Raw genomic sequence first — 15,182 nt, forward strand, 5'->3', positions numbered from 1 at the left:
AGGGCAAAGCGTGCAACTCGTCTGCGCTGCCCGCTAATCTTTGATGGTCACCCACTCACAGACAGGAAAAAGAGAGAAAGTCAGTGAGGTTTGTGGTACAACTCAAAGCCATCCAACACCAGCAGGTTTTGCCGCAGCCTTTTATGTTATCAGCTTCTCCTCAGTCACCCTTTTCCTCAACTTGACCTGCAGCAAATAATAAACATATCAGACATGTCAGAAGAGACTCTTTCTCTCCCTGTCTGTCTTTTCCGTGTCTTTTTCTTTCTCTCGTCTCTGCACACAGAGCTGTCAGTGCTGCAGTGCTGCTGACTAGCTGAGATTCAGTGACTGTAGGGAGGCGCAGGGCAGCAGAGCTGAGCCAGTGACACTCTATACCCCTCAGCCTCACTGCTCTGGTGCTTCTGGGTGTACAGTGCTCTTTACACAACATGAAAGAAGTGATGTTTGTCGACTAGATAGCGTAAATGCACAAATATTTCTTTCGCAGGGATTTTCACATTTTTGTCTTGCGGGTTCAGGTGGCTGCAGTGGTTAGAAGTTGGCATGCTGCCCCCACCGAGATATGACTGTGCAGGGGAAAAGCTACTTAGTGAGCTGGTCTGATCTTTGTGAAAACATCATAGGCTGTAAAAAACTACAGTCTGGCTTTGTCTGAGTAACATGAAGGACAAGTTAAGGATTTTACTTGTATCCTTGTTGTTATTCATCTGAGTATGCACTAAACAATTAAGTTTACTTACACTATTTTCACGATCAACAACAGATTATTTTTCTGTGACCCACATATCTACATTTAGTTGTTTTTTTATTACAAACGTAAATAAAAGAAGCAATACCACACCACAAACATCTACATTTCATTAAATACGCTAACACCAGTAGTTTGATTTATTCTAAAAAGTTAAATGTTTATTCTTGACATTTCCTGTTATTCTCAAAATGGCATCTAATTTTTTCTTCTTATGCCTGGCCCAAACACTCTTTTGTACTAAACCCAATGCACACTGTCATATTAGTTTCTTATCACGGGACAGCAATGTATCTTAGTAAGAATTGGTTAAGTACTGCAGTAGAAGAAATATTGAGATCTCTACTGATTTTATGCAGAAAAGCTTGATTTCAAGTATTGGCTACGCAAATGCATCAATGCCAGTGGTGTTAAATCCACAGTAAAATCCCATTACTAAAACAGGTAATGGAAATTCACATGATCAACACTCGCTTAGGGGCAGGGGGGGCTGCAAAAATTCCTTCTCCCAGGCCCATTATGAGCCAGCCCTGCCAGTGCTGGCCACAGAGACAGACAGAGGAGGCCGGGATTGTCACAGACAGAGCAGGGATTGTGTATTGCTGATCTGTCACCTAACTGCAGCGACAGAATGCAGTCAGTAGGCCGAAATTATTGTTTGTAGACCCGTGTTTGCCACTGCCATAGTTTAGGCCAAATAGCTCCCATTCTTGGCAATATTTGGAATTTATCATTTTGTCTCTTTTGTTTTTGTTGCTGAGGTTCCTTTTTCTCTCCAAAGCAACCACACTGCAGCGGAGATCATTAAAAAGAATGTACAACAGGACTAGAAGAAGAAACAAATAAGAGTCAACATTAGTCAGAGAGCCAGTCAGCATATAAAGGCATGGGGCAACAGATAAGTTAGATCTTGCTTTCTGGGGTGTCATCGCTTCAAAACCGCAGGGACTGGACAGCAAAAAGGCATCCTTTGTTTCACCTCCCGTGATGGTGAATCACCGACCCGCGCGCCCGGTAGCCATAGCAATCGGCCCAACATTATTTGCCAGAGTTGAAACCAAGACCGAGACAGATTCAGGGGCTGTCCTGTTCACCGAGTTATACTGATTATAATGTTGCACAATGAGTGTTTGTAGTGTGCAGGTTGCAACAGTGTGTCCTTGTCTTGTATTAAGTTACTTTTTTTGGTCTGATAAATTGTCTGGCTTCTTTGTGGGTCATGACATGGCAGATTTAGTGCAGCACCATGTCTTTGTTGCTCCTCAGTGAATGCATCAGACTGAAGTAAATCTAAATGTGAAAAGGTCTATGCCAGGGGGCCCACAATTAATTTTTGTCACATATGTGCGTGATTTTATGCATCTATAAATTATTAGCAGTTCCACCAAAGACACATTTGCCCTCTTAACTTCTCTTTATTGAAATAACGTTTTGAGGCCCAAAGAGGTGAATCTCACAATGTTTTCACAATAAAGCGAAGAATCAATCCAACGACCAAAAAATTAATACAGATTTGCGTAATCATCTCACAATCCCTCAGATGTTTCTTGTGAGCCTTTGTAGGAGCCCGACCTGGGAACCACTGGATTGTCTGGAAACTACCTAAATGTATGTAAAGTAGTTCAAACTAGCTCCACCTCGACCAGCTACACCAGTAAAAGGCTGCCTGTGCATTGATGCATCAGTATGAGCAAACTTTAAGTACATTTTGCTGATATGTACCTTTACTAAAGAAGGACAGCTTATCACTTACTTGTAATAGAGTACTTTTATATGCTTGAGTAAGTATGTAAAGGATCTTGATACTTCATCTACCTGGTTAGTGTGAGGAATTTTCTTTCCTCCATCTGCTGTGGTTAAGTTTTTCAGTGGTCAACAAAATGAACAGAGGACCAGCGTTCACTTCGGGGGGAATGGAGCTTTTACACTGGATACCTTTCGGCCATAGTAACAACAGAGGAATTAGACTGCTGGGGCTATTTCCCAAATCTCCATAGCGACTGACAAAACCCTTGGAAAGTTTCCAGGAATGGCCACTTTGTAAAGACCCCGCTCCCACTCTCTTTGTCTCCTTCCTTCTTTGTCTCCCTCTGCATGTGCGTGTTTGGGTCAGGGACCAGGAGGGGAAACTGGCAAAGAATAACTTCCCAGCATTTGCCTCTGTCATTAGCACAAACACATCATGTATAATTTGTCAAGTATACAGCCTCAAATTATCAAATGGATTATCCCCAGCCAAAAACGAAGCATACTCATTTCAAGGATAATGTCCTCTAGTCACACATATTTCAAGCCAGTCCTTCATTAGGTGTCACTTACATATGCCTGACTGCATCAGGGGGCATCACCTAGACCGACCGACAGCTGCAGATGACTCCTCTGTGCACTCACCTGCGTCAGGATGAGTGGATAAGAGTGAGACAAACCCTTCAAGTGTGAAGAAAAAAGATCCTTATGATACCTATTAATACCTCGCCATTACAATGTCAGAATAGTATTGATGTAAACCATCTGTTTTGACACCTTGACATGATCATTTAAACAGATTTGAGAGAAACCTCCAGTGAGTATAGTGGCTGGGCTGGAGTTGAAGCAGGAACAGCATATCGTAAGCCCCCGGGCTCATTCAGGATTCACATGCTTCTCTTAGATAATATCCTTAAAATATCCGAAAGTCAGAAGTCACCACAGGCCAGAGATCATTATGAATGGGATTATTGTCACCAGTGTGAATCTCACCCCAAATGTAATTTCTAGGACACGGAAGATAACTGATTTCTTTTTGTGAATTGAAAAAAAAAAAAAGGCTTTTAAAAAAGAAAACACTATTGACATTATCATCACGCTAATAGTAGAGCGAACTAGCAAACAGTTGATTATGTACACGTTCAGCAGATAGGGATCAACAATAGCAAAGATTTGGATGTGTTTTTGTCCAATATTCATTCTCTTTCAGCTCAGTAACTCCTGAGGGAAATTTTGTCACAGACTACAAGACACACCTACATTAGAGGGCCAATGATGTAGCTAACATCCGGGTCACAGGGGTAACCCTTATTGTCTCTAAGAGATAATTAGCTAAGTTAACTGGGGAGGTTTTATAACCCCAGTAGGACGTTTAAAAACACTTACCGGTGCCAATGAGATATTTACAGCATCCTCAAAATCTAATTATGAAAGATTTTTCCAAATCGCGACTCTGCATAGGCCCAATCCCAATGTCCCCCCTAAAGCCTCAAACCCTGAACCCTCAAGGATTTACTGACGCCACCTGGTAAGTGGTTGTGTGTGAGAGACTGTGAGGGCTTTAAATGGTGTAAATAGGAATGGGACAGCACTTTGCTGCAACATATCACGTTACCATCAAAACAACAAAAAATGTGATGTATAATTGTAGGTATTTATTTTATACTTTGTACTCCCTGATTTGAACGTCTTCCTGGCTCTTTCCTCACAAGATGAGGTAATTTCAGATAATTTATTTACTTGTTTTTGTCAAAACAGCTTCAATGACAAAATCAAATATTTTATGAATAAATATATAAATATCTTCTGATTTCATGTTTTTTTTTTTGTTCCAGCTTTAACCCTTAATGTTTCAGAGTAAATTTAATAAGACAGGCTGAACACACGGGAGCCGTCCTCTTTGTTTACCTTTTTGTGCTCCATGCGTCCACTGGTTATCCCGTGTTTAACGTCACATTGCAATGATTTGTGGGTAATTCCCTTGGGCAAAGTCAGCATCATAAAGGGCTCAAAATGTCTGCGAGAGAGCCCTCAAACACTCGATGATTTGACAGTCCGTGAGTCCGTAAGGGTGGAGATAGGGATTGGGCCATACTTCTCAGGTAGCTGTAGGACCGCCATCTTTGTTTTGATTGGGGAACAGAGGTGCAGCTTGGGAAACAGGTAAAAAAAAAACTTTATTATCATTCTGCGGACGGAATGTTTTTTCTTTTGGGTGGTAAGAGGAGTTTTTTAAATAATTCTGGAAATACCTTCAGAGCAAAAGTAAGTGACCCAGATTAACTATTTAATCTATTTATAGGTTAGTTCTTAAATTGCTCAATGCTCCTCCACTATTTATACAGTAAAGGAAACTCAGAAGAAACAGAAGAACAGTTTTGATGTTAAAAAGTGCAAGCACAAATCGTAATTACATAAATCTGATCCTGAAATTTGACTTGGCACATAAAGGTGCACTTGACTTAATTGTTTTTAGACTTTGATGCGTTTACCAGTCATGTAGTACTTCTCAGCTTGTCAAAACCATTGTGTTGTGTCCTCTAGCTCTGGAAAGAGTTTTGAAAAAACCTGATGATGTCTTGTAACAGAAAACATGTGACTTGGGGAGTTGAGTTGGAGAGAAGCAGTATGACAACTACAAACGCCATACAAACAAAATGATTCATGGTTTATTGAATATTGAATCAAAATTCTTACAGCCAAAAACAACATTCTGTCAGAGGCTACTTTATAAAGAATTTAAGTTTTCACAGAATAATCAGTACTCAATTGCCATACAGAGAGTAGTCTTTTGTTAAACCCTGAGAGCATTACAGATGTCTTTGGAAATGGTAATCACCAAAAATACATTTCGCATTCTGGTTGAACCCAAACAAGCAATGAAATCTTTCCTTGGCAGTCATTTCGCTGATGTATTACCTTATAATCAATAAGAAACTGATGACTTGTGGTATAATAATAGATAATACAGTGATCTGCAGTCAGGAGCATTAAATCAGTCACCATCTGTACTTATCTGCGTATACTGTTATATTCCATTTTTGACTTTATCTCGCGATAGGTCTCCTCAGCCACCATCAAACAGACAGCAAGTTAATGTGTGTATTTGTACATTTGTGACCACATTCAAGCAGAAATAAGAGGCACAACTCTCTTCAATCACCACACGTCTGGTCTGGTGCTGCAAGAAATGTTTTTTGTTCATGATGTATGTGACGAAACACAACACATTTTTAGCTGCATTACAACAAAATAACCATAGACAAGACTAAAAGCACACGCAGGACCAGCACGTGTGCATATTTCCGGGAAATACATGTCCTGATTTTATAGTATGGGACAGTATTGGCCACATCTCACATGGAGCGTATCGCGAGAGTCTTGTGCTTGCAGGACACCCCCTCCTCCACTAGGTGTCCATCTTGCCCTTGTCACAGCTGAGGACTCCCCCTCAGGATGCACTTTTCTGTCTGACACTTTAAACTCAACTGATGCAAAGGAAGACAGACTACCATTTTTATTTGCCCAGGTTTTGGAAGTATCAATTGTAGGTGACACCCTGAAGCCTCTCCCTCTGACACTGCTTGCATCCATTTTCCCACTTTTGACACTGGAATCATCCAAAAAGGGATCTGAATCGCTCCCATGTGGCATGTTATAGTAGGTGCACTTTGGAGTTTGAGGCTTCGCCATCTCCTCAATCTCTGATGAGGATATGGCCGCGAGGGGGTTGTGCTGGGCGTTGCAATGAGACGGGGAATCCTCGCTAGTATCTACAGATGTGCTATCTAACTGATCGTACATTCCCAGGGAGACTGGAGGAGATTTTCTGATGAGGTGATTCTCCTTGAGCAGCCATCTACCTTGGTCGATTAGTACCCCATCAGGTGAGTCTTTTTCCGGGGTGCAAGAAATGCACTGTGTGGCCTCTGTGGCAGGATCGGTGTCTGCCTTTTGTGAGCTAGCGGCACTGAAGTAAGACAGATCCTCCTTTGAGGCTTTAGTGCCCAAGTCGTGAGAAGAAAAACTCCCTCCACTTTTTAGTCGGGAATTTTGCAAGACTTCCGCATTGCTTGCATCCGACGGTTTGGAGTCGGCTCGCTCCACATTTGTTCTCCCGATAGGGATGTCAGCCTCTTCTCCACTCTCTGAGATAATATCTACAGACTCCTGAGTTTTGTATCCACCACTCTCCGACGTCTCTGGCCTGTAATCGGACAAACCTGAGGTGTTCGGGCTCGGGAGACGCTTCAAACCGTAGGAATTATCCTTTCTACGTTTTGGAATGACAGATTGTTTTTTTTGTGTAACCCGGGCGCTATCTGGCTCTATCCTGACGTTCCCCCGAGCGTCGTACGTGAATATGAGTGAAGAGGACTGCAGGGCAGAGTTAACAAAGTCAAGTAACTCCTGTGATATTTCCACAGGATGTTGTAGAGTGCCGCTTCCTTCCTCGTGAGGCTCCCCTCCGTCGTCTGTTTCAAATTCATTTACAGTGTCTGTCCCATTGTCTTTATCGTCCTCACACTGACAGTCGGAGGAATATTTGGTTGGTGATTCAGTGTTGTGTTCTGCTACCTTTGCGTCTGCATTTGCTTCGTCACAGCTGCTCTGCTGCTGCAAATACGAGGCCTCCGCAAGTAGGTTTTTACAAACCGTACCACCGGCAATACTGTCGGCATCTTCAGAGGCATTTTCTTCCTCTTCCTCGTCCTTTGATTCTTGCTCTTCCGTCTCGTCTAACCCCTCATTTAACTCATTATTTTCATTTTCTTCATCATCTTCCCTCTCCTTGTCATCTAACATTTGCCGTGCTTTCACAACTTCTTCAATTTTCTCTACAACTTCTTTCTCTCCTACTGATTCTTCCTCAAGACTATCTACTGTTTCCTCCGGCTCTTTCCTGCTCTCCTCACTCTTCCTCCTCACCACCCGATCTTCTGTATTTATAACCTCAACATCCTCACCATCCTCCACCACCTCTTGTTCTCTATCTTCTTCCTCCTCATCATTTTCCTCACTTGCCACCTCTGTTTTTTCCTCTTCCTCATCTTTCTCCTCAATAACCTCCCGCTCTACATGGTTCTCAGTAACTGCATCTGTGTCCTCCTCCTCTTCCTCCTCCTGAATCTCTTCAATTATATTTTCTACATACTCTTCCTCATCTTTCTCCTCAATACCTTCCTTCATTTCCTCTTCCTCATTATTTTCCTCCTCAATACCGTTCTCTGCTTCCTCCTCAACATCTTCTTCTCCTTCTTCCTCCTCCTCCTCCTCCTCCTCCTCCTCCTCCTCCTCCTCCTCTACTTCAATAATATATCCTACACCCTCTCCATCTGTCTCCCCCATAGCCTCATCTGATTCCTCTTCCTCGTCCACTTCTTTAATATTCCCTACTTCCTCTCCATCTGTCTCCCCCATAGCCTCATCTGATTCCTCTTCCTCGTCCACTTCTTTAATATTCCCTACTTCCTCTCCTTCATCTGTCTCCCCAATAAAGTCATCTGCTTCGTCCTCTTCACCCTCCTTCACTTCTTCAATTATATTTTCTTCTTCCTCTCCTTCATCGGATTCCCCAATAACCTCACCTGCCTCTTCTTCAGTCTCGTCCCCTTGCCTCTTCTCCTCCTCACTCTTTTCCCCCTCATCAGCCTCCTCCTCCCCTTCCTCAGTCTCTTCAACACTAGCATCCTCTCTTGCTTCTTGAACTGCTTCATCCATTAATACCTCCTCTGCTTCTTCTAGTTTCTCCCCATATTCCTCCTCATCCACTGTCATCTCTTCCTCTGTTCCTTCCTCCACTTCTTGGACAGAGTCTTCGTCCTCTACACTTCCTTTTTCCGCTTCCCATTCCTTCTGCGATTCCTTGTCATTCACTTCCTCCCTTTCTCGCTTTTCAGTTTCTTCACCATCACTGTCTATCTCTTTTGTATGTCCATCCTCTCTGTCATTCTCCACTTCCCTAACCTCGTCGACTTGTTCCTCTTCTTCCTTGTCATGTTCTTTGTCTGTTAAGGTCTCATCTCTGTCTGTCTGGGATATTTCTGGTTCTTTATAAGGTTCCTGGTCTGACTCAGAATACACAGATTGCATTTTCTCTGATTTATCTACCTCTCCATTGTCATTACCCGGTTTGGTCTGAGTAATGTCCTCAGCTATGGAGGTAATATTAAGCTCCGGTGATTGTTTTGTTGCATTGTTGCATTCTTCAATAAATTGTTCCACATCGTCCTCTGAGTCCGACTGGTTTCTTTCGGTTTCTGCAAAAGTGCTCTCCTCTACAGGGTAAAAACGTTTAGCTTGTTGGATCGTTGAAGAAATCTCTGCTCTGAGGTCTTGCGGCATATTCAGCTCATCCATCAGCTCTTCAATATTCTCGAATGCATCGCCCCCTTCGGAGAGAACATCCAGGGCAAATTCTGTATCTGAAAATTTGGGGGACAGCGGCTCACTTTCGAGCCGTTCTCTCAGATTCTGGAAATCCTTCCAGCGTTCTCTGAACTGGGAAGACGCTCTACTCTGCAGATCCGTCAAACTTGCCCTCAGCTCTTGCTCGTCCTCGATGGCAGAAATTTTCTGCAGGGATTCCATCATCAGCATGGCCTCGGATTCGTTGTCGTCTTCCAGCGCAGATCCGGTTAGGTTATCTCGCAGAGTCACCACCGACAAGAATGACACGAAGGCTTTACACGACGAGCCGAACACTGACGCCACTTGTGTGGAGAAATCAGGAAGGCTGTTGGACTTCTCGAGGTTGGATGTTGTGTTGGCTTCACATGCACTTCTGATACAGTGAATAGATGAATACAGTTTATGCAGGACATGTTTTGTATTTGCTTTTGGGTCCAAAAGGTTGGCTGTAGATGAAGATGATCCACTGTCAGCCGGACCAATGGCCTCTGCAGATTTGTGTGGCCTCAGTCTGTTTTCCTGTTGCACAGAATCGACTCTGACACTCGGCATTGAAACACACAAACTTTTCACGTATTGTTCATTGTGTAACAAAGCTGTAGCTTCACGACAATGAGCTACTGAAGCTGATTTCTTTATAGCATCACCGGGAGATAGGTAGCACTCGTCTGGATGAGTCTGGCATTCACTCTTTTCATCTGATTCGGAATCATCGCCGAGCTTAAACACAACCTTTGTTGGAGGCTGTGATTTATCTGTGATGGCCTCCTCAGTGTGTGGCACTGGGTCTGGGCTGACTTTCTCCAACCAGTTCTCAACATATTGGTGGATTTCAGAGGGGGAAGGATTGAGAGAAGGCATCGAACTGTCACTTAACTCTAAAGACCTTTTCGGTGATGGTATTCTGCTTTCAGTCATGGATTTGGGCTTGCTAATTGTCTTTTTGTCTGGCAAGAGGGATTTCTTGGGTTGTAAAATGTCTGACAGGTTCTTCTTCATTTGAGGCCTCCCAGTTGGAGTGTTTACATTATGGCCATTATATTTAGCAGCTGGTTTACTCATGTTTAGAGGTGGGGTCCTTCTCACATTTAATAAGGCTTGCTCTTTCCTGGGCATCTTTTCATCCTTAATCGCCTTCTTAATTTGAGGCTTTTCTGCTCCTCTACTCTTTTGACCACTTTTAGCACTTTCCGATGAACTTAAAGTCTTTTTTCCCACACTGGCATTGCTGCTGAGCTTGTCTGTAGATGAAGGTTTGCTATTTTTGGGGGGGCTAACTATGCTTTGTTTTTGCTTTTTATCTGAGCTGCTCGTTGAACTTAAACCCTCCTTATTCCGAGATGGTTTAATTGTCTTTTTCTTCGTCTCACTTTTAGGAGTTTTGTCTTTTTTTGTTGTTTCCTGTATTTGGGAGTTTGTTGCAGTAATCTCATACGTTGGAGTTACTGGCTCTGATGACAATGACAACATCTCCTCTTTCTGTCTTTGTTGTGAGTGTGTGGTGGGTGGCTGCCAGCTAACATCTATATCACAATCATTCCTGGATGAACGCTGCCCTGATTCAGTGGACGGTTTGCTTCCTGGCGCTGGAGTGGAACCATGCTGGGGTACACTGTCTGCGCTGTATTCCTCATTTGCAAAATAGTTGTCGTAGCAGCCTTGACTCTCATAAATATGCATCACAGTTTCTGTCACCTCCATCCCGTTATTCTCTATCTGAAGAACCTCAGCTACTCCCGACGATCTGGCGGAGGAGTTGGAGCTTTTGTTGCTCTCCCCTGCAGACGTCATTTTCCTAGGTTTGGGGATCGGCCTGTTGCTGCTGCTGCTGCTGTGTCTGACAATGCAGTATCCCTCAGTCTTCTCACCATCAGATGTCCTCTCCATGTAGGAATAATGTCCCAGGGTGCTCTCTTGAACCCTTGAGTCTGTCACCGTCTTCACACTCTCAACAGACGCCTTCTTCGTAACGTGGCGAGGGCCTGGTGTAGGTGTGCGTTTGAAACCAGTTTTTGATTTTCCCAAAGCCATGGATGTGTAGCCCTCATGTGCTTGCTGGTCCTGAAAGTCCACACCCTTTCCAAGTCCAGCGGGATGGTTCTCCTCTCTCGTCTCATCCTCACTGGAGCTAGAAGAGTTTTTGGCAATGGCGTTGTTTGAGTCAGGTGAGCTGTTGCCCGACTCAGAAATCGAGGCACAAACTGCCCCCTTGCTAAGGCTGGAGCGGCTGAGTGTGGTGGTCCAGTGGAGCATCTCCTCCTCTTTAATGGTCAGACGAACTTTCATCTCCACGGTCATGCTGCCGTCTTGATTCACACGGAAAGACTTTTCAATGTCATCGTCCTGAGGTACAATGGAAGCATGATGCTCATTGTCTACCCTCCCGGTCCCACACGTCTCCACGGATGCATGACGATGGTCGACCTCTGTTTCAAATGATCTGCTGTGGTGATGCAGGTGGCTGTCAGTGCTTCCATTTCTAGACTTGTTTATATGGTTGACAATATATCTCTCTGATGATAAGGAAAAATTCCTTGAGCCTCTTCCACTCGACAAAGATTTGTTGTTCTCTTTGGTTGGAAGTGTTTGTGAAAGAGAGGAGGAGAGACAAAGAGAAAACAATAAAATCGTATGAACGAACATTATAGAAGCATCATGATTTGATTCGATTTGATTTGGTTGATTGCATTGTATTGAGGTTGAGGAAGGAAAGCTTAGTGATAAATATCTTAAAACCAGGACAGATTAAACCAAAATGATCTGCAACGGCTAGATACCACTAAATAATATCACTAGATACCATCAAGAAATATAAACGCCAACAAAATATATGTATCTACTCAGTGAAAATGAAAATGTTCATCTGTAAAGTTTTCATTCTTTTTTTGTGGTCCTTACATTTGCAAATACTGTCTATGCTGTTCTTGATAATAAGAGGACCACATGGACGTTTTACATTAAGATGTCAATTAACAGTAGTACTGACTACAACTTACCGGTTCTGGGCTGCAACATAGGTGGTTCCACAGTATCCACGTACATTACTTGTGCCATCTGGCTCGCTCCGTGAAAACTGTAGTTTCCTAATCTGAATGGCTCGTTGCCTGCTGCCACGACAACTCCAGTGCACAGGATAAGTCCTGCAAGACCATCGATCTAAAAGAGGAGCGGAAACCATGTTCATTACACCAGGCACGTTAAATTGGGAACACTGTCTATGCCTATGTGTATAATGAATTATAAACATACTTATAATCTGTTTATAGCGCTGTATATCTATAGTTATAAGCACTCATAAATATTCAATATGCTTTCTAACAATAAGCACATTATAAAGCATATTATAATGACTAGGTATAATGATAAGGTCAAGTATCAAATACTTTATAATATAGATGCTGAAGAATTATAGTGTATACATAGAGTAGTGTGTGAATGTGTATTTCTGTATTGTCACCATGTTAACTGTGTGGACCCCAGTAAGAAAAGCTGCTGAGATGCAAAAGTGAATGGGGATCTTACTTAAGAAACAAACAGGAAGTCTGTTCCTGTTGTTAAAGGACATATGGAAAGAGGGATTACGGAGCGATAACTCACTAGGAGGTAGAGGTTTTTATAGCCCCTCTTAGCACTTCTTGGAATACTTAAAATGTGGAAAGTAACAGGATTAAACCCTTGATTCCTAATTCCTGAAATATAAACTACAGTGAAAATTGAGCCCATAACAGTTTATTTATTATATTTGGAAGGTTATATTTGGAATATAGTTTCACCCACTATTTCTTTGTTCAATAAAAGCTCAATCAGACGTACAATGATTATACAACCATAACAATTCTTGATGGCATCCAAATCTTGATGCTTTTATAGACTTAAAGACTGAAAACAAGTGAAAGCTCTGGGACAAGTGAGTAAGTGGACCTTTAGTAAAGATTGTTTTGTCAAGAACTGTCAAACTCAACTTTTAACGAGAATAATGGAAAGTTTGAACAGTTCCATGATAACTGCAGAAAACTGACCGTGTCAGTAGAAAGCTCTGGAGCTAGAGAGTAAGTGGAATGTTATGATGTCGGCTTGTGTCTGTTATAGCCTACAGCTTTCTGCAGCCTTTCAGACTTTAAGACTATCCTATTTGTGTAACACAGACATACCTTTGCGTAATACTTGTATGGTCTTAAGTATCCTTAAATAGAAAGTATATTCAAAGGCAACAACAGAGGTGCCATGGATTAAAACGGCATGGTGCTAATTGAAGTCACAAAAACATTTCATAGTTAAATACTCTTAAGTGAAATGAAAAATATATTGTCCAAATTCTGACCTTGTGTCCCTGTGTTACTTGGTCATTTATCTGTAAATGTGTCAGACAATCATCACATTTTGATTTGTTTCTTTTGTATCAAAATCTGTGTGGTTTCCTGTAAAATGTAAAAAGATTTTTGGCGACTCATCTTAAACTCGGAGGTGGTTGCATAAATAATATTGAATCAAGTGTGATTTGGGGTTACTAGCTAACACTATAGCCGTCAGGTAGCTAGCAGAGTAAAGATCATATTAGAACGTGTGTTTGAATTTCAGCTGGCAAAGATTTTGTTCACATTTCCAAACAATATTGTCAAGGTCTAATTTATTTGTTTAATTTCTCCCTCGCCCTCATCTTTACAAAAAACATTTTCTTTTGTAGTTTAACAGCAGGTGGTGCAGGAGTATTTCTTATCCAGGCACAGTGACCTCCTGGGTTCTCCACTGGTTGCCTGTTTCTCGTCTTTATGCTAAGCTAAGCTAACGGACTGCTGGCAGCAGCTTTATGTTGAACTGACAAGTACGAGAGTGGTATCAATCTTCTCACCCAACTCTCTGCAAGAAAGCCCATATCAATCAATAGTATTTTACAAAATTACAAACTATATTTAAGCAATTTGACCCATTAAAACATCTTATAGACCAGATAAAGCTATCCCACTTTCACAAAGGAGGCTGCTCATGATATTTTTAGGAGTTGCTCTGAATCAGCATTTTTTCAGCTTCCCAAGTACTTACTCTTCTGCCATCCGTAGAAAAGAGTTTCAGCACTGGGAACTGCAGGATCTGGGAGAGGTAATCCAGTAAAGCATCAAATGTTGGTGCTGTTCTTCTCTGGAGCACAATTGTGCGTTTAACAGTGGGATCCCTATTCCTGATGACAACAAGCCTCTTTGGTGTCCGTACTGCCGCCCTCTCTGTGATCTTTGCCGGCCTGCTGGTGATGACTTCGTTCCTTCTGCCAAACGGACCAAACTGGGCTCCTTGTCGTCTACGTCGCCCTGCGCTGAGGAGTCCGGCGGCATTCCACGGTACCTGCCGTCGGTTCACCTCATCCAGGTTTAATGGCTTCACCCGTTTGTGATCAGAACACACATACGATCCGCCATCGTGTAAGTCATCTAAAGCCTTAACCAGGTTGGTGCCGCGAGGTGTGGTGATGGTCCTCACTCCAAATGCCAGAGGCACTTTCTTGGCCAGAGCATCCAGTAGAGCATCAAATGTCTTGAAGGTGCGGGCGTTGATGACCATGCGATGTCCACTGAACGTATAGTCTCCGCTTTTGTAGAAACATACTCTTTTAGAAGCGGAGGGATCAGAGATCGGCTGTAGGGGTCGGGAGGGTAATGTCTGCCCACTGCCTGAGGACAATTCCTCGGCAGGTGGCTCCTGGACGGGTGTGTTGCTCATCTTTTGTGGTGGTGGCTAGAAAGAAAGCAAAGAAACAGAGAAAGCTCATCATTTGGTACTGCAGTCATCATCAAATTATCCTACATTTTGCTTAAAGAGTGATAACTCACCAAATGTTTTGAGTATCATGCAGATTTTGGAGCCTAGAGCATGTGTACGTAGTAAACGACAACCATGCATGAGTTAAAGTTCGTCCAGTTTGTACATTACTCCATTTTCTCTCTGATTTGATAAAGTCAACATGTGTTCTATTGTGTATTTTCAGCTTTTCCTTAAAATGCAGCACATTAAAACACTATCAAACATTAACTACGTACACAAATGATTAATGGTCCTTAAAGGTATATTATGCAGGATTTTTCTTAAAAAACAATGTATAGTCTCATACAAAAATAATCCCTCTCAATATGACCCACTATAAATGTGTGCCAGTGTCTTGTCTCTACAGAGCCGCCTGTATGTTCTTATTTTCTTCTAATTCTGCTGTGTTCAGGTGCTGGTTGTGAAGCCCTTTTACATTGACACTGCTTCTTGGCAAAATAAAAATGCACGCCAATTTATG

At 42.5% G+C, this 15,182-nt stretch overlaps 1 protein-coding gene across 1 annotated transcript; it reads right to left on the reverse strand.

Annotated features, from left to right (window-relative positions):
• Positions 1-5,824: 5,824 nt before the first annotated feature.
• Positions 5,825-14,620, reverse strand: LOC142955973 (uncharacterized). Its single transcript, XM_076097239.1, has 5 exons — positions 13,949-14,620; positions 11,905-12,064; positions 8,086-11,478; positions 7,730-8,028; positions 5,825-7,621 (listed from the first exon to the last, which is right to left on the reverse strand). The coding sequence occupies exons 1-5, from the start codon at positions 14,618-14,620 to the stop codon at positions 5,825-5,827; spliced, it is 6,321 nt and encodes a 2,106-aa protein (XP_075953354.1).
• Positions 14,621-15,182: the final 562 nt, after the last annotated feature.

This window comes from Anarhichas minor, unplaced genomic scaffold (genome assembly GCF_050575085.1).
Source record: "Anarhichas minor isolate MPS153535 unplaced genomic scaffold, ASM5057508v1 ptg000024l, whole genome shotgun sequence".
Lineage (NCBI taxonomy): Eukaryota > Metazoa > Chordata > Actinopteri > Perciformes > Anarhichadidae > Anarhichas > Anarhichas minor.